This window comes from Lissotriton vulgaris, chromosome 1_1, assembly GCF_964263255.1.
Source record: "Lissotriton vulgaris chromosome 1_1, aLisVul1.2, whole genome shotgun sequence".
Lineage (NCBI taxonomy): Eukaryota > Metazoa > Chordata > Amphibia > Caudata > Salamandridae > Lissotriton > Lissotriton vulgaris.
In genome coordinates this window covers 1408758378-1408783422 of record NC_141685.1, presented here as the reverse complement: position 1 = coordinate 1408783422, position 25045 = coordinate 1408758378, and the positions used below count along the sequence as shown (strand labels likewise).

Below are 25045 nucleotides of genomic sequence, written 5' to 3'. Positions count from 1 at the left end.
GAAAATGGTTTAATGACCAGTCATGCCTTTAATATAATGATTGTATCCTGGGCTCTGCTGTAACGTTTTCTTATGGACAGCATTTCAAAATCTGTTGTTTTATGCACTGAATGGCTGGTAAAACTTTAATGGTTTTATTCTGTAAATATCCATTTTTAGCCACTGATGAATAGTCTGTTAATTGGTTCCATTTTATTATTGATATTTTATGGATTTTATATTCTAGATGATTTTTTTAATTATTTTGATTCTGTATGAACATTTGGGATATCAGGATAACTGAAGGCTCAGAGACTTGAGATAGTCTACCTTTGAATCCTCTCTCACACTGTATGTTTTGGGCACAATGTTCGGATGGTAGGCCTGAACAATGTAAATGTAATTTTGTTGAAACCATGAACATGCAATTTATACACAAGGTGTTTAACTGAACATATGAAGAAGATGGTGAATGTACTCATTATGGTAGCTCAAGTCAAAGGCCTTCAGACCGAAGAGACTCAAGTAAATTGATGACACATTTGGATAATTGGTTTTGTATCTCTTTCTGTTGGAATTCTGTGAGTGCAATACTCTACCGTTATGCTAAATTTATTGCATGACAATGTTCTCCGTTTAATGGTATCGCAGATGCAGGGTTCTGCTACTAAATTACATTGGGAAAAGCTGGTTTTAATAATACACCTTCATAAGAAAGAAATATAAATTCAAATGACATCTCTTTACACATCATCTCATTTTACAGTTTTTAACTGAGATTATAAAATGCATTATCTTGGCCCCTTCACATTTGCAATCAACCGGATGATTTTGCATGTTATGTTCTTTGTTCTTTTCAAACAAGAATATTTTTGGGCTGTCTTGCAAGGTATTCTTTCTAAAATCCATGTAGGCACTCTGGTGTTCAAGATCTCTTCTAGATGCTGGAATATGCACACATTTGTAGCACTGGTATATTCTTAGCCCTGGCCCACTAAAAGGTGTCATCACCAACACACTGGTTTCCTCAGCATTCTGCCCACCTGACATTTTTCAGCTTCTATCCCTTGTGTTCATATGACTTATAGGGTACTCCTATATGCTGTGGAAAAATGTGGAGCCTGTGGTACAATTGTAAAAATAATTTCCTGGAGAATAATAAACTAATGAATGGAACTTCTAGAAGTGTGAAATTAGTTAGTCACTTTCAAACCTTCTTTTATCAATTTTGCATAATTTTAGCTTGTATTGTGCTTATTTTGAGACGTAAGGCAGAAATATATCAAAATCCTTCACAATTTATTTTTAAAAATTTCAATTACATTTAATCCTAAATCACCATATGACTTTATACGATTATGTATATCTCTTTGAGTTAGGGGATTTAAAAACAACATTTTTGTAAAAGTACTTATTTAGGTCCAATATTGTGTATGCAGACATACGTATTCTTTGATTTGTATTAAGGTCTCTGCATCTTGCGATTTGTACTTTTAGTTGTGTCAAGGAAAAATTAAATATCTAGACATATTGCTTACTCAGAGATTTTCTTCATTTTTAAATTTAAGTTGAGTGTTCTTTTGTCTTTGATTACTCTGTTGTCGAGTCCCACTGTTTCATCACCCCACCCTTTAACCACGCACGTCTCTGTTCAAACAAATTGTTGGAAACTTATAGGCATTCTTTTGGGATGTTCTATACTGAAATTAACCTTGCAGAAAATTCAGCTCCAACTCAATCAGGATGGTATGAATTTGGCAAATTTGAAAAATACTATCTGACCCTTTTGCATTATACTGTCTACAAATGGACATCTCCTGTATGAGAACAACATTTTTACAAAAATCCTGCATGAATTCCTTACTTTACGCCTGCTTAAAAGGCAAAATATTCAGGATAAACTGCCCGGCTAAACATATGTTGAACCAGTATGTGAAATCAATGACATGTCAATCCCTTTAAGTATGTAGAATCATAGTTGTTTCTTAGCCCAGCAGTTACAGTCAGGAACAAGCCATTCTTCCACCAAGACGTCTGCTGTAATTATCCAATGCATTTCTGGTCACATGCAGCATGAGATCTGAATAGCCCACTGTCGGGGTGTAACTGGGAGATACTTCAAAGAATGTAAGATGAATACATTTGGACTCTCGCTGGTAGGCAAGGATGTCTTGATATGCCAAGCACAGAAAATAGTTCTAGGCCAATGATTTGAATGAACACATGGTCTCTTATTACAGGGTATCATGCAGCACTACCAAAACAGAATCCAAGTGGCAGATGTTTTTGACTTGGTAGTAGAACTAAACTGTCATGCAAAAGATCTGCTGAAAATGTTTAAACACCAAATACAATTCGTTGGACTGAGACTGAGGATGAAGAGCAATGTGCAAATCAAGATCCTCTGAAGTGCTTACCAAGCCTTACAGAAATCAATTAGGACAGTGTGACCCCCTATTCCTTAGAATTTATCGGACCAAAACCTTTCTTCTCTAAGCTCATGGACCTATGACATCGCTAAATTTCTTCCACAGCAAGCAAGGTTCACTTATAGGGTCGTCCACCCACTTTCCTTTTATCATATTCTCAATATTTCATATTATAGGCTCTGAAACTTGCCTTTCTCTCTTACGTTAGAGACTAACTTCATATTCAAAAGTGTGTGGTAAAGGTTAATTGTAAAATTGTATACATAATATACAAAATCGTATTATGAACATTCCAATCTACAGATGCAAATTGTTATGTTGAGAAAATGGTGCATGATGGATAATATTTAACTAAAGTAGGTGCTGTTTTATAAAGGGTCTATTCCAGTCAACCTTGTGATCTTTAAGTAACACAAACTAAACATTTTGTTATTTATATGAATAGTCTGAACAGCTATATGATAACGTTGTTCCCCTTACAATACATAACTTGGATCTTGTCACCTTTAACTGTTGATTATCTTCAGTGCCTTAACGTGATTAGTTTTGTATAAACTACTTGTAAAATATGTCATTTTAAAATTAATTTTATATTAAATTTGGACATTGGCGCTAGTTAAATAACTGCTATATCCACTAGGAAATCTCTAAAACTATTTATTTATAATGTCCTGGCATAAGACGAGCTTCACTTGCCTGGCCTTGCTTTCCTGTGACTGCGTAAAGCAGCTTCCTTTACGTTAGCTCAGTCAGCTAGGATTGTTTTGCACCCACACGCCAACCAACATGACGCTCAGAAGGCCATTTACTGCCCCAACTTCATTTGTAGTTTTCTCTCTCCGGGGATTTTATAACTTTATGATCTGGGAAATGCAGTGACTGTGATGTTGCAATGTGTATGTTCCTTTTTCATGGGTGTGGTTCCTTTCAGCAAGTGTTTATTTATCCTACTGAGAGCGTGAGCATTTTGAAGGTCGATATTTCCATGTTGGTTCTTTATTCAAATGTATGTTCATGCCAATATTGTGATTTTTTTTCACAAAGCACTGATCTCCAGATACATTTTAAAACATTTAGGATAAAAGAGGTATTGTAAAGAATGACCATTGACCTACCCGCATATGTTAAAGCTGTCACGCCTATATAAGTCAGTGAACGCTACATGTAGAAAAAGGTAGCAAAGGAAAATGAAAAAACAGTATAGAATCCACAGATAATTAAGTCACACACAATCAAGTGAGCATTTACTCAATTAGCATTCTTGTGATACCAACATTTTATGTCAAACTAGGAACAAGTATTTTCGCAGGAGTCCAACTATTGCACTAAATAAGTTTATCATAGCATTTGAAAACTCGTACATTTAATGAATACTTTAAGAAGACCAATAATACTTGTTTAATTTCCGAGATGTTGATTATTTTAAGGCTGTTTATTGTTATTTTGTTTTAAAAAATATGAGCTATACATAAATGTCTTGCGGTGAATATATTATTGAAAAAATAATCACTGTATTACTATAACAAATTGCCATGCGACAATTACAATACTTACTGAGGAAACTGAATCTATAATCTTACCTATTTCAACATTTATATTGCAAAATGTACAATGTGTACAGTTCTTAAAAACCTGTGGCTGCTTATACGGCAGCCATGTCATTTTGCGTTTTGCGTTTGCCCTTAGTGATTGATGTAAACTGCCTTGTGTATTAGTCAGTGACAACCTGAGGTGCTAGACATTTCTGCCGTGCTTCGCTGTCTTCAAACATGATCTTCTTGCTTCGTTTAGGCTCGATCCAAGAGTTGTGTATCACTGCGTTGTTAGGCAAGGGGTCTGCCTCCACTATTGAGACCACACGCTTCTTCATTTTGCTTTTCAAGACCTTTTGAAATTTCTGCCTTGTGAATGCATACAATAATGGATGAAATATTGTAGTACCATATGCCATGACGAGAAAACACAATCTCAGCTTCACCAAGAGGTCACTTGGACCCAAACATAAAATAATAGTGTTTAATATGGAAAGTGGCGTCCAGCAAAGTAGAAATGTTGAAATGATCAGCAAAGACATTCTGAAGACCCTTTTCTGCTTCTCGCGTCTCTCGCGGTGTCTTTTTACTGCTCGCCGTAGAGCAATGATGACAGAAACTGAAGTCCTTACCCCAAAAACCACATTCCGTCCGCCACTGCTTTGTGACACATCTGTGGTCTCATGCTGTGTTGTCAGAGAAATTGTTTTTTTTTTCCTGGCTTTTTTCTTTTGACCTGTAGAAAACCTTGTACCTATTCGTATGTTCAATGCCTGGAGTATTTTGTAGTAAGTGATTAGCATTACAATAACAGTAAAAAAAAAGATTGGAATCTGTACAAGCAGATGGTAGTACATGCCCAGTTCAGTGTGGTACTCGTTTGTGCTGACACACAAAAGGGTCTTGTTTTCCCATGTTGTCTCAGTCTGTAAGCTGAAGAAGCTGACTTCTATGAAGGGAATGAGAAAAGCGAAGAAGGACACAATCCATGTTGAGGTCATTAATATCACAGCCCTTCCCATGGTCAGAATGCGATTGGCCGGTTTTACAGAGATGTCATATCGGTCCAGAGTTATGGCGAAAACATTGACTGCACTGGACACACTAGCGAACGAGACACATGCCTCGTGAAAGCAGCAGATCAGAGCAGTGTTTCTCTCCAGTGACAACAGGAGTATAACTATTGTCAGAGGGATGCACGCTACACAGATGATCACGTCAAGCACATGGAGGTTCATAGTGATGATATTACTGACTGAATTGATAAGATTGGACTTCATACAGTAGAGGACCAAAACAGTGAGGTTGCTGCTAAGGCCCAGAACTATTTCTAGCATAAGAAACACTGTGAGGGAGACTTGGAAGCTCAGTGGATATGGAAGTGGCCGGTACATATTGTTGATGTAACCAGTGTCATCTCGCACTGTAATGTTCAATTCAGATTGCATGGTGACTTCCAGCAAGAACGAGAAACACATCCTCTTCGAACAGTTGGGTTGTTTCCTGAAAGGTGAATGGAAACCAAACATTGATTGGTTTGACTTTGAAATGGTGTTCATTAATGCAGACATTTGCAAATATCTCTGTTTATAGGGTATGCAACAACTATGAATATCACAGCAATAAATCATTACGTTTTCACAATTAAAAAGAATGAACCTAATCTTTTGCACGTTTGGAGTAGTTCTAAAATACCACGGTTAAGAGTGCCAGTTTTTTCAAGATTGTCACACCACACTAATTTAAAAATCCATACAAAAACTGACCAGTGAATGGCCTATTTAAAGTCAGTCTCTTTTTAGGCACCTAAATTTCACAATGTTTAAATTAAGAAATAAAAACTAGTGCAATGTAATTATACATCCCCTTATGCACCTTTTCTCAATGTCAGCCAGGAAAACCATATATAGGATGATAAACTCGATGCCCATTATTCGATAACAGAGCTTTATGGCTTCCGTATGGGTTTCATACCAAACTTTTTATATGTAGTTGAAAGACATTTCTGAGGTCCGTTCTAAATCTTTGTGGCAGCATAAATCGCGGTATGGTGTATTTCCCGCCAAATTTAGTGTTACAGAGATCAATTTTTAAGAGTAATTTACCACAATTTGCTTGGTGCTTTCTAGCTAGAAGAATATCCAGTCTAAACTTTACATAAAGATTATGCCGTGCCTCCAGATATATTAAATATAAGTAGAGTGTACCCAATAGTTCTTTTGATGTCAAGGTAAGTGGTAGTTAGAATACCAAACTGTGTGGCATGAACTGCTGATGTGAGCTTTTGAAGCTGCCAGTCTTGTGCTTAAATCTCATTATGGCACAAGACGTTTGCTTTTGAGGTTTACGTTCCTAGGCAATCTACAATTTATCACAATGGAACAAATTATATGTAATATTAAAAATAGTAAGAAAAAATCTCAGTGTAACTAAAAAAAGGCGTATTCAACCATTAACTTTAATTATAGCAAACATAAGTAAAATACATTTCAAAAAAAGAAACAAAAGGCAAATTACTGTTAAAAAGACATCAGATTGTCGATGATACATAATACATTTTCAATGTTAACAAAGATTTAATTTATTCAAACACAGTTGACTTAATGTATTGACAGTTAAAAATAACAATAAAAAGTGGCAATAATTAAATCTTCGACACGTGTTTTGACGCCAACAGCGCCTTTGTCAGGAATAGCCACAGACAGCTTTTCACAATGTGTGATACGGTTCTACCTCTGATTGAAGCCATTGCAAGTGAAAGAATGTGCTATTTTTAATGGCCGATGATCATTGTATATATGACGGATATATAGTTTGATGTCGCAGTATCGGGTTTCTTAATTAAAAACAATCACATTAGAAAAGGCGATAAATTCTAAGAGTCAGCGATAAGTTGCATTGATGTCGAACTTTCGGATTTTATAAAAGGCATACACGTTCCAATATACTTGTGTAGAACAGTGCTTAGAAGGAATTGCATCGATGGCAAACCTTCGTATTTTAAAAATGGTCCTGTTACAGCACGATAGCTGCAGATACAAAAATGCCTCTTGTTTGATAAAGCGTCTATCGCTTTTGGTATAAGACGTTTGCTTTAAAGTAATCTTCACTTTTTCAATGTGTGGATGCTAGTCCTGTTTCTGATGGAGGCAAATACCTATAAAGTCGAAGCTATTCGCGTAAGCAATGGTTTGTGCGCTCACACTAATGTTTTCTATTTTTTTTTAAACATATTTCATTGGGGTTTTAAGTCAATAGGAAATACACATTATATTCTCGTCATGCTCCATTTCACACCCACGTGATGTTATCAACATATGAACCCGAGCTTTGTTCTATCAGTTGTTGGTGCATGTATTTATTTTATTTATTTATTTATTGGGTTTTATATAGCGCTGGCTAGATCCGGAGGTATCAGAGAGCTTTACATGAGGAAGAAACATTGTTTCAGAACATGGTTACAAAGTTACATCAGTTACTGAAGCGTAGTAACAAGAATTACAAGAGCACAAAAGCATAGCATAAACATGAGGGCAAAAATAGGCAAGGGGAGAGAAGATTAGGGGAGGAAGGGAAGGAATAGAGTAGGTAAACGGAGAATAATGGAGTGAAGAAGAGAGCATGGGTGTAGGAGGCACAGCAGGGAGACGAGGAAAAACAGTGTCCGACGTCCCGCTGGGTAGGTGGCGGCCGAGGAGTGAACCAGAGCCAAACTCCTCTATAGCTGCGAGGGACAGCTCCACCGGTCATCGGCCAAAGGTTGCTCAGTCAACTCAGTACATACAGAAAGGTTATCGTTTCCGCATAGGGGGAGGCATAGTCAAAAGTTCCATCAAGCACGCCGTCACGGTATACGGTGCTGTGCTACCAGCGGTAATGGGATAAAATCCCAGGCCTCCGCTGTGTGAGACTCCCTTGTCGCTGTGGACTCTTTTAGAGGGGTCTCTGAGACTCCAAGTCATAAATGCTGGATCCCTCCCCAACAAGGGGAGAAGGAGTGCTTTGGAAAGGGGCCCACTCATGGTGGCCATTATTAGAAAATTGGTGTCAGATGTCCCGAGAGGTGGCCATCTTAGGGTCAGGCACCCTCGCACAGGTCAGGGTTCTGTGTTCTACTGGCGTGATCCCCGGGGGATGGTCAGTACTCTGTTTTGAATATCGGTCACTGGTATCGCTGAGCTCTGGGCCCCGCTCTTCGACTTCATCAGTGCTGCTGGGCCAACTCCGCTATTTTATGCCTCTTTTTTGGCGCTGCTAATCGCCTGTCCTTCTCCTCAGGTCTCAATGTATGAATTGCTGCTTTCTGCCGACCTGGGGGAAGACCCCCATGTACAGTTGTATATCTACCCCTCTCTTTCTCCGAAAGGCCCCAACTCCCAAACACACCCCCCTTTAAGATCCTAACCACACAATTTGTTTCTATGAGGCGGGGCTAGCTTTTATGAGCATGACCGTTGTTTTCAAAACATTTTTGGAAATTCCTTTTCCCTACAGTAATTCACGAAACTATCAATCACTTGGTTCATTGAGATTGCTGTCAAAGATGAACCTCCTCAGTCAGGGCAGACCATGTAAATGTAAATGTATAGGCATTTATATAGCGCACTACTTACCCGGAGGGTCCCAAGGCGCTTCGACCGCTGCGAAACCCTTCCTGGCTTCCCTGAGAGATGGTCCCTTAATGGGTATCTCCAGGGTGAGACCAGGCATCCCCGGCGGTCTGGTGGGGCCGTTAGTGAAGATGAGGCAAGCTAATGCCTAGAGTTGCCGAGTGTGATCGCTGATCGGAGTGGGCACCGAGGCGAGAGAATTATCGAGTCCGCTGACCCTGGTCCGGAAACCTGCCGCGCCGGGAATCGAACCCTGGTCCCGGGCCGTCCTCTGCTCTCGGGTCTGCCGCCTCTAACCAGTGAGACACACTACTTCACTCCCACAGAGCTCCCATCATGCTCTGTGGTTAAGTCTGCTTCTGTGTAGAGCTCCCATCATGCTCTGTGGTTGAGTCTGCTTCTGAGGAGGCAGAAGCAAGATTAGCTGGCACTAGTGCAGCGCAAACATCACTGAAACGTGAACCAGCACTGATAGGGACCGACTATGGGGGGGTAAGTTGAGGGGCTGCTTTTCGCAACGAGTAGCACGTTATAACATCCTAGTGCTTTCTTACTCAATGCAAGCCCGTAAAAAAACCCAGTGTGTCCAGTAACAGCCTTTTAAGACCGGCTGCATTTTAAATTACCCACTCTTACTGTTGCATAGTGCTGTTTTCAGGTGACGCTGGTTGGGGAGGTGGAGGAGATTGGAATTGCTCTTTTCCCCATACTGACAAATGCTTTATGCCGCCTGCGTTCATCGCATTTGCAATACCCGTGTTGCAGCACCAAGGATAGTGTTCTGCCTCGGGCTGCTGATTTGATCTGTGGGTGCTGCTTCTAGAGGACAACATGTGGGGCCACTGGATAGATGGGGGCCTCTGAAGGTAGGCTTTGCTTTCAAGAAAAGGACTGACCAGGCAAGGGGGCCCAAGTCGGATCTGCCCTTCCCCCTTCCCTCCCACTGTCTGGCATGCATTAGAGATAAGTTTCTCCCGCCTACCACTCAAGGTGCTTTAAGGAAATAGCCATACATTCCAAGCGTATGCAACACAGGGAAGATAGATATCAACTCGAAAAACCTCTGCGTGATTTAACCAAGACTGATGACCTCGTTAACCACACTGGGAGATGCAATAACGCAACTACACTTAGTTATCTGAAATAGTTGAACGGAGAAGGGGTTGAAGCAGCGTAAGGAAGGTCTTTAGGTCCCGTCTCAGGTGGAGGAATAACGGGGGAAATGCGGAAGCGGTCTGTGCAGCATAGATGTGGCTTCCCTGAAAAATCACAGAAAAAAAGATGGGCCCATTTAACACCAAATTGGTAGGGCACCCAATAGACCAAAGTCAAGAAAACAGTCCCCTTTGGGTAGCTCAATCATATAGCTCTTATACTCATCCAAATGAATTATCTCACCAAAACATAAATAAAGCTAATTCTACATATAATATAATTACATGTTTTTTCTGGTGTATTTTGAAAAGATTTGCTAATATTTGAACTATTTTATTTTTTTGAATATATGAATGATTTATTTTTTACAATGTTATGTGTTACAATGTGCTTTTAATTGATGTATAATACTACCCAAGGATTAACTGACCCGTATTGAGTTTCCTGATTTTGGGATTCGTAGAATTAGCTTTATTTTTGTTTTGTGAGATCATTTATTTGCAGGAGTATGAGAGCTATAGGATTGAGCTACCCAAAGGGGACTGTTTTCTTGACTGTGTTCCCTGAAAAATCTCCTGCGTGCCCCACAGTTTCTTGGAGGCCCTAAGCAGCAACCAATTAGCAAACTCAACAGCTCTCCAATTAAACTTATCTCAAGAGACTCTTCAATGAGAAACGGAACTCTCAAAAATCCTAAAGGAGATAAGGGGCGCAATCAGCTGGTGAAAGACCAAATTAGCAAAACTCTGTCGCAGGCGGAAACTCAGCAGGCCAGCTTCCCTGACACGTCGTGGCACAACCCACCTCAGAAGATTGGGGACATAATGGACTCTTCATTAAGTTCTGACGACATCTCTCCCTCTGGCATTTGTACAGTAGACCTCTTTGCGGGCCAGCCAAAAGCTATGCTGGAGTATCCACTAGCAGGCAAAGAGAAACTGATATACCCTTTGTTTACATTTGGGGGCTCTTAAGTGGGGTCAAAAGAGAATGTGATGGACCAGACTCAAGCAAAAGTAGGTCAGCAGAGCACAAATTTGGCAGTCACTAAATTAGATGATGGATTGTCTATGAATATGAGTACCAGCCAACCTGGGAGTCAGGTCAATACGATACCTAATCCACACTAGCTACCCTCTAAAGAAACAATGTTGAACCAGATCTTAAGTGAACTCCACGAAATGAAGCTTTCTGAAAAAGATGCCCATTGAACAACTAATGTGCATCTGGGTCAGATTAAGGACAATATTCAATAACTCTCTTCTCGTATAACCCAGGTGGATCTGAGGGTATCTACCCTGGAGGACACACACAATAAACAAGAAGGGGCCTATTTGATAATCCAAGTAGAGTTGGATGACCTCCAATTCAAACTGAATGAGGTTGACAACAGAGCCCAACATACCAATCAAAGGTTCGTAGGCATACTGGAGGATCGGGAAGGTGGTCAATCTGTTGCAAAGCATATTTTGGATCTATTCTGTAAGCATGTTCTTCCAGACAAATCAGCAGGGGGGCGGGGGAGACCTAACTATCGCCCGGGCTCATTGTGTCCCAGCAGTTGAATCTACCAATGAGAAATATCCCCAAACGATCCGGTTCAACTTTGATGATGTATGGATTAAAGAACAGGTCCTGTCCCATGCAATCGAGAATAAATCCTTTACTACCAAGTACATCCTCTACTTTTGCATATTTTCGGACCCGTCGATCCTGGCAGCACAGCGGCGTCGAGAGTTTGTGGGACTAATTGACCAATTCAAACATCTAGTAGCTGCAGCCGGTATTAGCCAACAATCCAAGCTTGATGTCTTTTTAACGGCCGGATTCGCGTATTTCTATTGGTTGACCAGGCAAAAAAGTTTCTGATATTCAATCTGGGGGGAAAGGGGGGGGGATGCAGAGGCATAAGTCTTTTGAATTGCCCGTGATGTGAGATAATTGGCAAAGTAGTATTTTGTGTTTTTTCATAGCAGGCACAATAGAGTTACAGGTTACAGTAACTAGCACTAGGTTAAATTCTCAATATTATGGCTTCTTGTTGCTTCCCTCGGAAAAGGGCACAAAGAGTGCCATACCAAGGCACTCGCATAGAGGGAAAGGGAGGGAGATAAGGTGGGTCAGCACCCGGGAGGGTGCCCATGACGGATAGGGCTCCAGGAGTGGTAGCGAGGGTGAGGTGGGTCACTTGGGGCTCGGAGATGTGAGAAGGGGGGAAAACACAGGTAGAAAAGATGGGACGGAAAGGGGCACTATTTTGGGAGTTTTAGGCTTAAGCACCTCACATTTTCTTTATAAAAGGCTCTATCCTCTAAAGGGAGCTGGGAGGCAAAGCTTTAGTAGTGGGACAGCCAAGAGGGCTATCCCCCCGTAAGAGCTTAAAAAGCTCCTAGGGGGGGGGGTAAGACAATTCATTAGGATAGCTTCATGTAATCTCAATTGGGTAGGCAATTAAATCAAGCTCAAATCTGCACTTCAGTGGCTTAGGTCAGCCCAAGTGCAAAAAATTATACTTCAGCAAACCCACCTCAAGGTACAATCTGCGCCTCCTAAAATGGCAAGATTAATTTACCAAGCTTTTTTCGCATCTGCCAGGGCAGCAGTTAGGGGGGGGCATTTTTGATTACACTTAACTGTTTGGGTGAAGTCTATCAGGGCACAAGAGATCCTAGGACAAGGTGGATTATAGTAAGTATGAAAGTTGAAAATCAGACCTTCCACATGGTTAGCTTTTACGACCCAATAGAAGATGACACAGCCGCTCTTGAATAACTCTATAATGCACTCCATCCAATTTCAGGCTTATTGGTGCTAGGGTGGGACTTTAATATTTTACAGGACATAAAACTGAACTCTTCTCGTAAGAATAAAGCCCAAAATAAACCTAGGGCTTGTAAAGTCCTGGCTAAAATGGGTAGAAATCTCGCCTTGGTGGATCCCTGGAAAATACAGGATCCCAAAAGTTCAGCAGTACACCTGCTTTTCCAAAAGATTGAATACAGCCTGAAGGATTACTTTTTCTTCATTTCACACCAATGGGTTAGAGGGAAATCATTCATTCTCACAAACCCTTTCTCAGACCATACTGTTCTGGTGAGAGAACTAAGGGCAAACACCAATCAGGCTGAGCATCCAGAATGGGCGCTAGGTAAGGCTTTATTTACTGATGATGGGTGGGTTGCGGTTATGCAAGCTAATCTTACAGTCTTCCTAGAGAGAAATACAGGCTTGGCATCTACAGTTTCCATCTGGGAGGCATACAGGGCTTTCATCGGGGTAAGCAATTTCCAATAAAGTCAACCTATCTAAACTAAAGTGGGAAAAGGCACTGGTGCTCCAGCGAGATTTAGCTTGAGCAACACAGATGCACTTAACATATAACTCCCAAGTTACCGAGCCCAGACTGAGGGACACTAGACAGAGACTAAAGAAGCATTGTGAGTCCCAGACAATAGTTAATCAGAACAAATGCTTTCAACATATTTATGAGGAGTTCAAGCATGCTGAGAGATTTTTGTCAGTTAAGAAACAATGCAATAATGCAGCCATTAAATCAATTTATGACGAAGACAGGGACCAAATGGAGGAGCTAGATAGGGTCTTCTTTAGGTACTATACAAAGTTGTATGCCGCTCCCCCCACCTCCCCCCCCCCAAAAAAAAACAGACCAACCTACCCTTAGTAAAGAACAGCAGACTCAAGCGGTGGTCCCTATTATGATTGCTAAAATACAGGAAGCTATTAAAGTTTCACCCAACGGGAAAGCCTGTGGGAGCGATGGATTGCTGTTAGTTATAGAAAATATTTTCGGCCCAAATAGTGACTTTTTTGGCCAACCTATTAAATGAAATGCTGGAGTGAAGCCAGATTCCTATGGCTGTAATAGGTAGGTTTTTGAAAAAAGATAAACAGTCCAAAATGCCAGGCTCATATTGCCCCATTAGTTTGCTGAATAAATATTTTAAGTTGTTTACTAGGATCATGGCCTCTAGTATTACTACCCTAATGCAAGAAAATATTCATAGAGATCAGTGTAGCTTCCTACCGGGAGAACTATTGCAAATAATGCCACCTTCTTGATATCAGCTATCGATAATGTTGCAAATAATAACGTAAAAGCAGTGATCATTATGATAGACATGAAAAAAGATTTCGACTTATCCAATGGGAGATGTAATTGCCGTTTTACTTAGGTTTAATTTTTTCCCTAAATTGGTAAAGCTTTTGCAGAATTTATATAAGGCAGAAGCAAAGGTCATCATAAATTCTCATACGGCGGGAGCGCTGGCTTTTAAAATAGGTGTGGCATTCGTCAGGGCTGTCCCATGTGTTCAGTGCTGTTTGCACTCTCTTTAACGTACCATTGAATTCCCTTCTGTGTCAAGACTTTCAGATTAGGTCTTCACTGCCAGGGGCACCCAAACTCAAATTGTTTGCAGATTATCTGATTCTCTACTTGGCAGCAGAAGATCAAAACATTGCTAGAGCATTTGCCAGAGCCAAAACATTCTCAATTTTAGGGGGTATATACTTAACCATACAAAGTCTGAAGTGCTTTTATTCAGATGCCTGGAGCAAGTACTTCCTATTGTTATGCATTCTAAAGTTGAAAGGGTGGGTTCGATTAGATATTTAGGCATCTTTGTTTCCCATAATAACTCGCAACTCTATCAATTAACTTATGTGCCAACTCTTCTCAAGGCCAAGAATTTATTATGACAATGACAGTCTTTCCTATTCTCAATTATTGGTTGGATCGCATTAGTTAAGATGATTATTCTTTCTCTTTTCCTTTATGTATTTTCAAATGTAATAATTAAGGTTCCTCAAAGATATTTTAGTGAAATCGACCAGGCATTTGCACAAATTTGTGTGGTCTGGAAACCCCACACCAAATTGGAAACTCTGCAATTGCTGATAGATGATGAGGGACTTGCGCTGCATAACTTAAAAAAATACTCTCAATCTGTTTTTTTAGATTGGTGTGTTCGTGTAGTAGCACCCCAGGATCTGGATGGTAATTTCTATCTCATACTAATGCTCCTAGAAAACAACATTCTGCTTACTTCTTCCATTAAAATCCCAAAGCTCCGGACAAGCTATAGGTATAAGCGTCTGTACATAATCCTTTTTAGGTTTTGCCAAATAAAGGATGAGTTTCAATGTTCTCCTTTCCACCCCGAAATTCAAATTGGCGATTGTAACTTGCTGGGTCTGCAGCTTGACAATAGGAGCATTAAAAACTGGGAAAAGGTCAGAATCTACTTATTGAAAGAAATGTTGTTGAATGGGGCCATGAAAATTTGGAATCAGTTGCAACTGGCTAAGTCAGAGTTCCGCTCTATCTTATTTTTGCCCTTTCTTCAACTTCGCCACTTTATACTAAAGATGCAACATTTAGGCGATACATTAGCCACCTTGTTCAGCTAGGCTCATTATGTGAGTGGAGTAAGGGGAGTGGGCAATTGGTATTGAATACTTCAGCAAAAGCTCCACTCAATTTATTCCTTCAGATTTACAAAGAATTCTGGCTTCCACTGGTTGTAAAATAGAAGCAGGCTCTTGGAAATCTTACGAGTGGGCACATAAAGCCATCAGAGGGGCTAATTTTAAATGTATGGCTTTCTTTTCGAAATGGCTGCTAGATTATACTTTATCTCATTTACACAGAATGTTTCCTTCTGCTCCAAAACGCTAAAGCAGTGAGCTAGAAAATATCTAACACAAGTAAAATTGAACACTGAATTTCAGCATATTAGTTACTGGGTGGTTGAGAGTTCAGTCTCATGTGCAAGGAGAAGGAAACACGTTTCAGAAATTTCTCAACCTGTCAGTTTACAGGACAAGGAACCAAGCAGCACTGCAGACAAAAAGAGCTTGGTCTCTAAAACAAAACGCTGCACTAAAACTACACTAACATGCAGTTACATCAACCTAAAGTTTATTCGTCGTTTTACTCCTTTAAGGGCTCATTAGCCCAAACAAAATAACAGATAAAACCACCATGGATGACTTGTTGTTTTAGTTTTACATCCCTCCACCCAAACCAACTCGGAAGCACCGCCACAGAGACAACAAATGAGTCATGTCCATACAAGCTGCTTTGGTTGGCTGACTTTGAAAGCCTCCAATTCTAGCTCCAGCAATGATTGGAGATTCCTCAAAAAACAAACCCCACACTCACTAGTCTAAGAGAACGTTGACTTTGTTTAAAAAATCTACAAATCAAAGTCTTAAATCTGCCCACATGAAACGCAACAAAGCCAAGTAAATGCAGAAGGTTTCTTCTAAAATATAAAAACAGTTAACATAACATGTTTTAGACCAGAACATTGCAGTGCCCTGTGATAATGTTACAGGTGGCTTTCGTTGTGTGAACTAGAATTCTAAATGACCCCTTGTTATTGGAAAACATTGTTTATGGATTTAAATTCAATATAGTGTTCCCGGATGTATCTCTTATAAATGTGACTGGCGTGTTGTGTGCAACTTAACATAATTATGTCTGGAGAAGTTGTCCTTTCTGAAGTTAGCCTACATACCATCTTGTGCATAAACTTAAACCTGTGCTTGCATAATCAGTGGTGCTTGATATGCCATCAAACCCCTTCAAGTGTGGTCTGATTTAGCAGGTGTGAGGAAAAAGGTAGTATGGAGCAGGTAGACACCAAAGGGGTGAGAATAGGTACTAGAGAATTTCAAGCATTACAGCCGTGGATTCATAGAGTCCTTTTAAAGCCAATGGTTTCCAGTCAGTTCATTTTAACGTTTTGCTCACCAACATGATCCTCGATTATTGTGCTTATTTTGTTCTAAATTACCTTTGACGACTGCTGTGACATTAAGAGAGATCATGAGAAGGAAAAAAATGCACTGACTGAAAGGTCTTTACGAACAGTCGTCAGCAGTCATTGTAAATTCTCCAGATTTCGATATCTTCTAGAATTATAGTTGCTTGTTTAAGACGTTTTATATAGTGCGAACATGAAGCAAAGGTGTCGGAGCACTCAAAAGAGTAAGCACAACCGGATAACATGAGGAACATAACAAGTACCTAATAATGCATATTACCAATAAAAGAGTAAATGATATATAAATATATTCAAGTTATTTAATCGTAAATAATAATACAAGTAACAGAATATTAAAAAAATGCAAACACAATTTCCAGTAGAATATGTGAACTCTAGGGTCTGAGGTAGAAGAGGGAGGGAGTTACAGGATGTGGAGAGAGGCATAGTTTCGCCTGAGGTAGTGATGCACAGGTTACGTGGGGGGTGTGGGATAGAGGTACCAGTGGCCTGATCATCAGAGAGAGAGGAATTTGTTGGATAGATCATTTTTACTTCTTTCCGGAAGAGGGATGTGGATGGGTTGCATCTGATCTCCTTGGTCAGATAGTTCCAGATATTTGGGGACATATCCGAGAAGGAACAGTTGTAGGTTTTCTTTTTCTAGTTTTTGGGGCTTATGAAGTAGGGAGCTTGTGCTTCTGGAGGATCTATTTACTCCTGATAGGGGCAGTTCCTGGGACAGGTAGGAGGTAGTATTGTGGTGCAGCGCTTTGTGGGTCATGCAAGAAATGTTGACGTGCATCTTGGCCTCAAAGGGAAGCCAATTCATTACACGAAAAGTGTGGAGTAATGCGATCCCGTTTTTGAAAACCTCTGATGAGCCTAGATGCAGCATTAAGGGTAGCCTTCAGAGGTGCAAGTGAAGTTTTCGGGGCCTCACAGGGGTAATGCTACCTTAGTCAAGTTTCGAGAGTACAATTGCATGAGTTGCGTTGTGAGGTCGGCCGCGAGAATGAAAGGTTTTATGTGTTTCCATACAGCCTTACTTTGGAAAGAGGATCAGGAACCATCTACGTGATGCCTCGGAACAGCATCCGGGGAATGCTACCTGCATGCAACTGAGAAGATCGAAAGCCTAAGAACTGTTAGTTCTCGGAAACAACATCTGCTCAGGAGCATAGCTTCAGGGAGGGGGTTTGTGGTGTTACACCCCCCTAATGTTTTTTTAAATAAATAGTTGGATACAAGAGCTTTCAGTTGGGTATGGGAAGGTGTCACTGGGATTTCACCTGGGGTTTTTAAATACTCGGACAAAAACACAGACTCGTTTCTGTTTTAAAGGTCTTAAAACATGGTTAGTTTACAGAATACTGTGTTTTAAGTACCCCCTCACAATCTAAACTCATTTCCCTTTCCACTGCCCCTTAAGCCCCCTTTTATAATGATTAGTATAATATGACAGCGTAATTTTCGGAAAATCGGAACCTCACTCCACCCCAGACTTACTGACCCTGCATATGCTTGCTTCTTACAAAGTGCTTCCTCGAAGACCTTTCCTAGGAGTTTGGTATAGGGCCATAGCTTTTAGCGGTTCTCTTTTGGGCATTTCAAACAGTTAAATGCGTCAGACTTTATCAAAATGTCTCTTTAGTCACTTACTGCTGAGTCAACTTTCAGGTGAACTTCTAATTGCTTAACTTCTATTATGTTTTGGCATGGTTAACCATAGTTTCACGGATATACCTTTATATACTTTTAGAGGGATTTTTTTTAGAATTTTTGGTAAGGGTTTTCTCTTGTGCAAATTAATGAATTTGCCTCCGCATGAGCGTGAGTGTGAATAATGATATAGCGTGTTGCATTGTTTTTTTATGTAGAGACTGAATTGGTTTAGGGAAAATAGTACATGCTCGTATTTTAAACAGTTTTACTACCTGTTTTTGTTTTTAGTGAGTGCTGTGCTTTAAACCAATATATAAATTGTGCAGTGACGATAAATTAACATGATTTGACTTTTCTACTCGGAGCTTTCCTGGCTGTGTTCGACTACTGGTGATTATGTCAAGTGTCCACTCTTGGCTTTACTACCCTATGTTAGCTGCATCATTCTTTTCTTTTCAATTGTTTCTATCTTTATAATGCTTCCTTTTGGTGCCGTGATTGGACGACGTGCAAGTGCAGTGCTCTGGAATTTTTGGCTTAACTAATGAGTCGCAACAAACTATTCTTGAATAGAAAACAGCATAAACGGACTTCCATTAAATATGTTTTTAAGATCATTTATGTATAGCATACAGATTTCTCGAGCTGCCACGATCGAGCCACTTCAGCCTCGGTGCTGCCATACATAGATAGATGGGCGATGGCTTCGCATTCTTCTCTGTGTTAAGTTAGTGGGTCTTGCTAGTTAAAGTGAGACTATGCACAGCAACCTATTTGGCCTCGGTTAACTTGCTGCTGCCGCCACCTATGAAAAAAAACATCTACTCGTGTATGACGCGGCTAAAATGTCAGGAAACATGAAACATGTGGAAGGGATTCCTTGAAAGCAAGACTGAAGAAGTTTATGTTTTCATTAATCGTCTAGGAACCTACATAGATTTTCCACTATTGGAGAACTCTGAGTACTGCTAAAACATTGAGGCATGATGTCCAGTCAGCACTAAATATGTTCACCTACTTTTGAGGCTTGCTCACAAACGCTGTTTACTGGTGATTTCGTATATGCCACTATTGCATCGATTTCAGGGCTATACAGTGAATGTTGAATGATGCTGATGGAGGAGGGGGACAAGCTATACCATGACCAAATGTCTGTCATAATGCTTGTTCACGCCTTCGTGTTTGTCGTTTCTTTCCAAAAGTATGCTTTCTGATGCCTTTCTGAATCTGAAATGGTCCTGTTCTTAAGTCAACCCATGGTTATGTTTGTTTCTTGCCTCTGGTCCTAAAATCCTTAGGGTTCGTCCTAGCACCACATGCATTTACCCTCAAAAGTGCCTTCAACAACTGGCCTAGTGGAATTATGTCTAAAAGACTAATAACAAACCTTGCCTACTATTCTTTTGCCTTCCAAGGCACTTTTAATAATATTGCCACCTTTGTCCCATCCACCGTATCTTTATTAAGGAATAACCTGTTGATGATTGCAAAGCCATTGCTATTTAATAAATGCACACTGTCGTTTGGTGTATCTTTTTCATCAGTTGAGGTGGAATAAGATCATCTTTCACCGTTTGGTACAAGGAAAGAATATTTCAGAATTTCCAGATGTCTTTCCACTTGCTTAATGGCTATTGTTAACATATATTTGAGGGAGGTGTGGTACCCACAAAAAAGAAAAATGGTAGATATTAGGTCTTTCCTGAAAACGTTCACCTTACATCAAGCAGAAGCCAATAGTCAGCAATATTTTGGACAGAGTAGTTCGGCTGCAGCTCCAATATAACTTTGACCTGAATGGTTTACTAGGCCTGCATCATTTAAGTCTAGGACCCTGGCATAGGACTGAAACAGTAATTATTGGGGTAGCTGGTAGTCTTATAATGCCATGAGTAATTCCATGCTTATCTACTTAGAAAATGCAGGGAAGTTGGACTGAAATGACCTGCAGTGGCTGGTTGGGGGAATGAAAGGGGGAGGGGGTATGATGTGTGTGTGTTTAATATCCTTAACTGTCACTACCTATTAGACTAATCTTTGGGGTCCCATGTGGCTTCTCACTTTCCAATTGTCTCTTTAATGTCTGAAGCCTTTTATTAGATCAGCCTTTTGACCTTGTGGTGATGGCATTGAAATAGTCGTGGATGTTGATGGATAGTCCAACCAGTACAGTATTATTGTGGCTCATTTTCAAGTCATAGTGGCCAGTTTGACCCACAGGTAACCGCAGCTTATTATTTGAAAATACAGCTAGAGTTAACATTTCAATTATCACTAAGTTTTCTATGTAAATTATTTTGATTGGAAAGTCCTATTACCATACGGAATAAAGCATGCAGGTGCATATAGAATGAGAAATTGTCCTTGACTCCCAAGGGAGTTGCGACTGGAAAAAAACGTTTTGAAGCTATTTAAATCGTGAATTTTCAGATAAACTGTGGCAAACCGCTATCATTAGGTATTTTGAAATGGATACAACTATTAAAACTACCCCAGGCATTTGGATTACACTTATGTGCCAAGCTAAACAGGTGGAAATGTGTTTCCCAAGCAAAACGCCCACTGTGTTCCATTAAGGTTGAGGACAGAGATTTGCTTAAATTACTTACTTATGAATAATTGTATTAACTGTATTGCTCTGCATACCTTCCATCATTAGTTCAGAAATTACTCAGCAGTGTCCTTTACTTCTCAGAGACAAGTACTTTAATACCAGCACATAGCAAACACTGTAGTTGGGCTACTCGGTGGTTTTCCAAGAGCCTTCTCTTCTAGAATAATTAGCCTATTTTTTTACACCTAGGATCCCTCTATCAAAATCTTTTCTTGGGATTGTTTGTTCTCGTTGCTTTTGAAGGTAGACTGCTAGCCCAGCTAACTCACTTTAAGCAGCTGTTTGTGTTCTCGGAAAGTATACTTCCCCATCTCATGAGGTATTTTCAATTGGATTTCCTTTCTATATGACTGGATCATAGTTTTTATTTCATGTGAATAGGTTAAAAAGGATTTTCATGCGGCCATGGATCTGATTCCTGATAGCATTGATCCTCCATCTGGGATTTATTTCACAGAGTGAGGCTTCCTGTGCTTCGGGGATCTATTTAATAGATTATGTTTTTCTATGCATCAGAGATGTGTTTCATAACCTATTTCTTTCTGATCCTCGAGTTGTACTTCATAGTGTAGATCTTTCTGTGCATGTGCTGTAGTTTCTAGCTTAGGCTTATCTTTCAGGAGCGATCTATTTCATAACATTGTTTTATGTGTGCAGCCGAAATCTATTTCAGAGCACAGGTGTTTCTATGCCTCAGTAGAGGTATCCGTAAAGTAGCTCAAAAAAGGCTGCTTAGATTCAAGGGCAGCCTCATTTTCTGTTAAACATAGTAGAAGAGAATAATTTTCTTTGATGTGACTTGTAAGACATGCTATTTGAATGATTCTTAGTCCTAGTCTTCTTCGACCGCTTGTCTTAAAGGCCCATACTTTCAAAGCATGTCTGTGACAAGGGTAAGTTTATGACTGGCTTGTTTTACTTTCGAGTGTGAGATGTGTGCACCATACCAAGCCCTCTGGGTTATTTACAGATTTACAGCAAGTGATCTTCTAGTACGGCTTGAAGAACCATCTCAACTTATGGTGGGGCCTTTTCCCAGCCCCTTACCCATCCTTTTAAATTTGTATGACAAATTATATAAGTTGTGCAAGGGCAGCTGAACCTGGGTACCCATGGTCATTTGAACAAATGCGTTATCCCAGTATACTGCACTCTGAACCATTCATTTACACTTTTGTTGCTTTGCTTATTTAAAGGTCGAGCAAAGGGTCTATTTGTGCCTACTTCGTAGGTATTTTACTTTTAATGATGATATCAAACAGAATACCCTTTTTTGCCCATGCCCTTGGAGTGTTGCAGTTGTGTGTGATGTTGTCCGGGCATTACCTGGTAAATTTGAACACAACAGATGTATTGCTCAAGTTAACAAACATGTAGTGAAATTATTTTTCACTTTGTCAAGTATTGTACAACAAAGGGTCATGAAAACAGAAATGCTTTCCTCTTCTTTTGGCATTAGCGTGTCCCAAAGAACGTCCAGTAGGGCCATATCTATACCACATGTACAGGATATCCACGTGATAAATTTACATACATCAGAACTAAATGTAATCTATTACATAATGAGTGGTTGTCCTAAAAATCTTATTCTTGTAGATCTCTACTGAGCAGTCCTAACCTACAAGAAAACATTTTTTAAATGGATTAGGTTTGTATACAGTTTTTGTACAGCACACCTTCATCAGTTACTTGGTCTCTTAGAGCTTTGTCATAAAACAGCATGGAAAATTCTGTTTCAGAAGAGATCAATTAATTTTATATAGTCCTTTGACTTTGCCAAGCAGCTTGACACTTGAGGTCGTTCGACTCATTTTACTGTGTTTGAAGCAGCCTAATTTGCTTCTACCAGACATGTTATGTTACAGGAGATTAGGAAAGCTGCATATTAGTGTCTACACATTCAGATCCTAAGGCTGCTGCCTTGAGAAATGTTTCCTTTTATTTTTCTGATGATATCCCACTTGTGAGACTTTGTCAAATTCAGTAACTCATGCAACAATGATTCTATTAAGTGCTTGTATTTTTATAGGACATAACCCTATTCTCATTTCAGTTTTTTTTCATATTTCCATTATGACTCGGACTAATTTTATAACTTAATTCTTAGAGATCGTTTTAGAAAACGGTGTAGTGGGTGGTGTACAGGAGGCCGATTAAACAGACACGTTGAAATATAGTGTGCAGCTGGTCATTCTGCTTTGTGAGGAATTTTTGAAGACTCTTAACATTTAAACGTCAGTGTGTTGTGATCTTTAATTAATGATATTGTGCATTAAGACTTAATTCTTCTGCCCAAGTTGGTTTCCAGTTTACTAGGTCCGCACCTGATGCATTAATTACCCATAGCAGAGGTCCACACCCCCGCCCCCCCATACCCCCCCCCCCCCCCCACATCTTAAATTAGATAGCAGGACTGGGTAGTGAGTGTGAGTTGCAGAACTTTTGGCAGTCTTTGAGCAGTTATTACCTTAATCGTGGACAATATCTTCGGAGGAGTCCTATCACTGGTGAATCGCATACTATCGACAGGAGACCTTAAGTAAATCATGCTTTAATTCAATCACAGAGGAGTTCCACCAAGTGGTGTCTCTTTCCCTTTGTTGTAACGTGACATGAGCTCACTCCAGGGAGTTCATACTGGTCCTGGAGTCTCAATGTTGATTTGACTTCACCTCAATCCATCAAAAGGGAGATATCCGCCTCATAGTGCCTTGAAATGCAATTGTCCAGAGTGGTTCCTTTGAACAGCCTCTCTGTCACAACCCAAAGAGCAGCAATCATCCAAGAAGCAAGTGCCTTTAGGGGCCCCTACTCCCGGTTACGGTAATCATTGCAAGGTTCTTTATCCATTACATCCACAAATTTAGTACAGTTAATACTGCAGTTAGGAAAGTTAAATCTAGCTTCTTGGGTACAAGACCTCTGTATATTTCTCATTTTGTAATTTTCGAACATCAAATTTAAAGCAAGTCTGAAAGATTTAAAGACCGACCACAGTTCCGTTTTCTTTGTGTCTCTTTTCAAGTTTCCAATTAACCAATTACTGGCTGTGTTTTGCAGAACTCTTCTGCTATATCTTCACCTATGTATTTGAGGTATTTCGCTCCTCCCAGGTCTGCACTTTTTATTGGGCAGACTGCTCCTATGGTAGCTTAGAATGCACGGCTGCAGCGCCAGTGGCCAGTAATATTCAACATTTCTCAATATACAAAACTTCATGGTCTAGCTGCAACACTTGTACCTGCCATCTCAGATGTTGGGTCTATATTTAGCACCTGTGGGGTCTTCACATTTATCCCACAGAAGGAATGTGCTAATTTCCTACGTAGAGTCTGCTTACCCTGCAATCAGATTTTTAAATTGTTATTTTTAGAGTTTTTAAAGATCAGACTTAAGCCTTGGGTGCATTGCTTTACATAAGGTAGTTGAATGATCGTGCCTATTGCTGCATGCAGGACATAGATACGTGGATGGGTGGTTACAAAGGGAGAGAACACTTTGGAGTGGAATGCAGGAGTAATTGGGCATCATCAGATGTAATCACTGCATCAGGTTTGCCAGCTTTAGAAGTTATACAGAGTGTAAAGCACCCATAGTTAATTTACTTTACGTTATTTCATTGCAGATTATTTGAAGAGTCAAGCTATCCGTGTGATACAGATGTAGCCAGCAGAGATGGATCTAGAGTTTCTATTGGTACGGAAACTCTCAGTGTAAGATGCAGTAAAAAATGATTTCAGAGTATAGGTGAAAGTGATGAAAAGTCCCACTTCATTTTACTTCCTGGGTTTGAGAACTTCTGTGACCAATTGGTTGCTACTGCAGGAGGTATGGGACAGGCTAGCGATGGAGAGTTTGTTTGGGAGATAGTCCTATTTATGGGTGTGGATGACTTTGTGAATAATATATAGAAATTTAAGTTGGATATTTGTTGGGAAGTGCCTGTAAGGTTTCTCAATCTATGGGTGATACAAACAGTATTTGAGTGTGGGATGTGAGTGCAATTCTTTGTTAGAGTCATTCTTGCAAAATATAGCTGAATATCTGAGCTTGCATCACAGCATTTTCCCTCTACTTGAGGCCAAACTCTCTATCCCTTGGTTTACCCTACTGTCAGTTCTCCACCTACCAGCTCCACCTCCTAAAGGAGGTCCTTCTCAACGAAAAAATGATCAAAGAGGAGTAGTGTGATTGAGGGGAGGATCCCCCAAATTACAGGAGGAAGCTAAGAACATCACTTCTAATAAGAGCTGTAGGGCATTCGACATGA

At 40.0% G+C, this 25045-nt stretch overlaps 2 protein-coding genes across 3 annotated transcripts in view; one reads left to right on the top strand and one right to left on the bottom strand.

Moving 5' to 3' along the window:
• COG5 (component of oligomeric golgi complex 5) overlaps nt 1-25045 on the top strand; it is a 1241975-nt gene that overhangs the window by 378546 nt on the left and 838384 nt on the right. The gene's annotated exons all lie outside the window — the stretch shown is intronic.
• Nucleotides 3802-25045, bottom strand: part of GPR22 (G protein-coupled receptor 22) — a 29279-nt gene continuing 8035 nt past the window's right edge. For both annotated transcript variants that reach the window (XM_086967168.1, XM_086967172.1), the window contains exon 2: nt 3802-5443. In XM_086967168.1, the coding sequence (XP_086823294.1) occupies nt 4120-5418 (1299 nt within the window). In that variant the 5' untranslated portion in view covers nt 5419-5443 and the 3' untranslated portion in view covers nt 3802-4119. The remainder of the gene's footprint in view (nt 5444-25045) is intronic.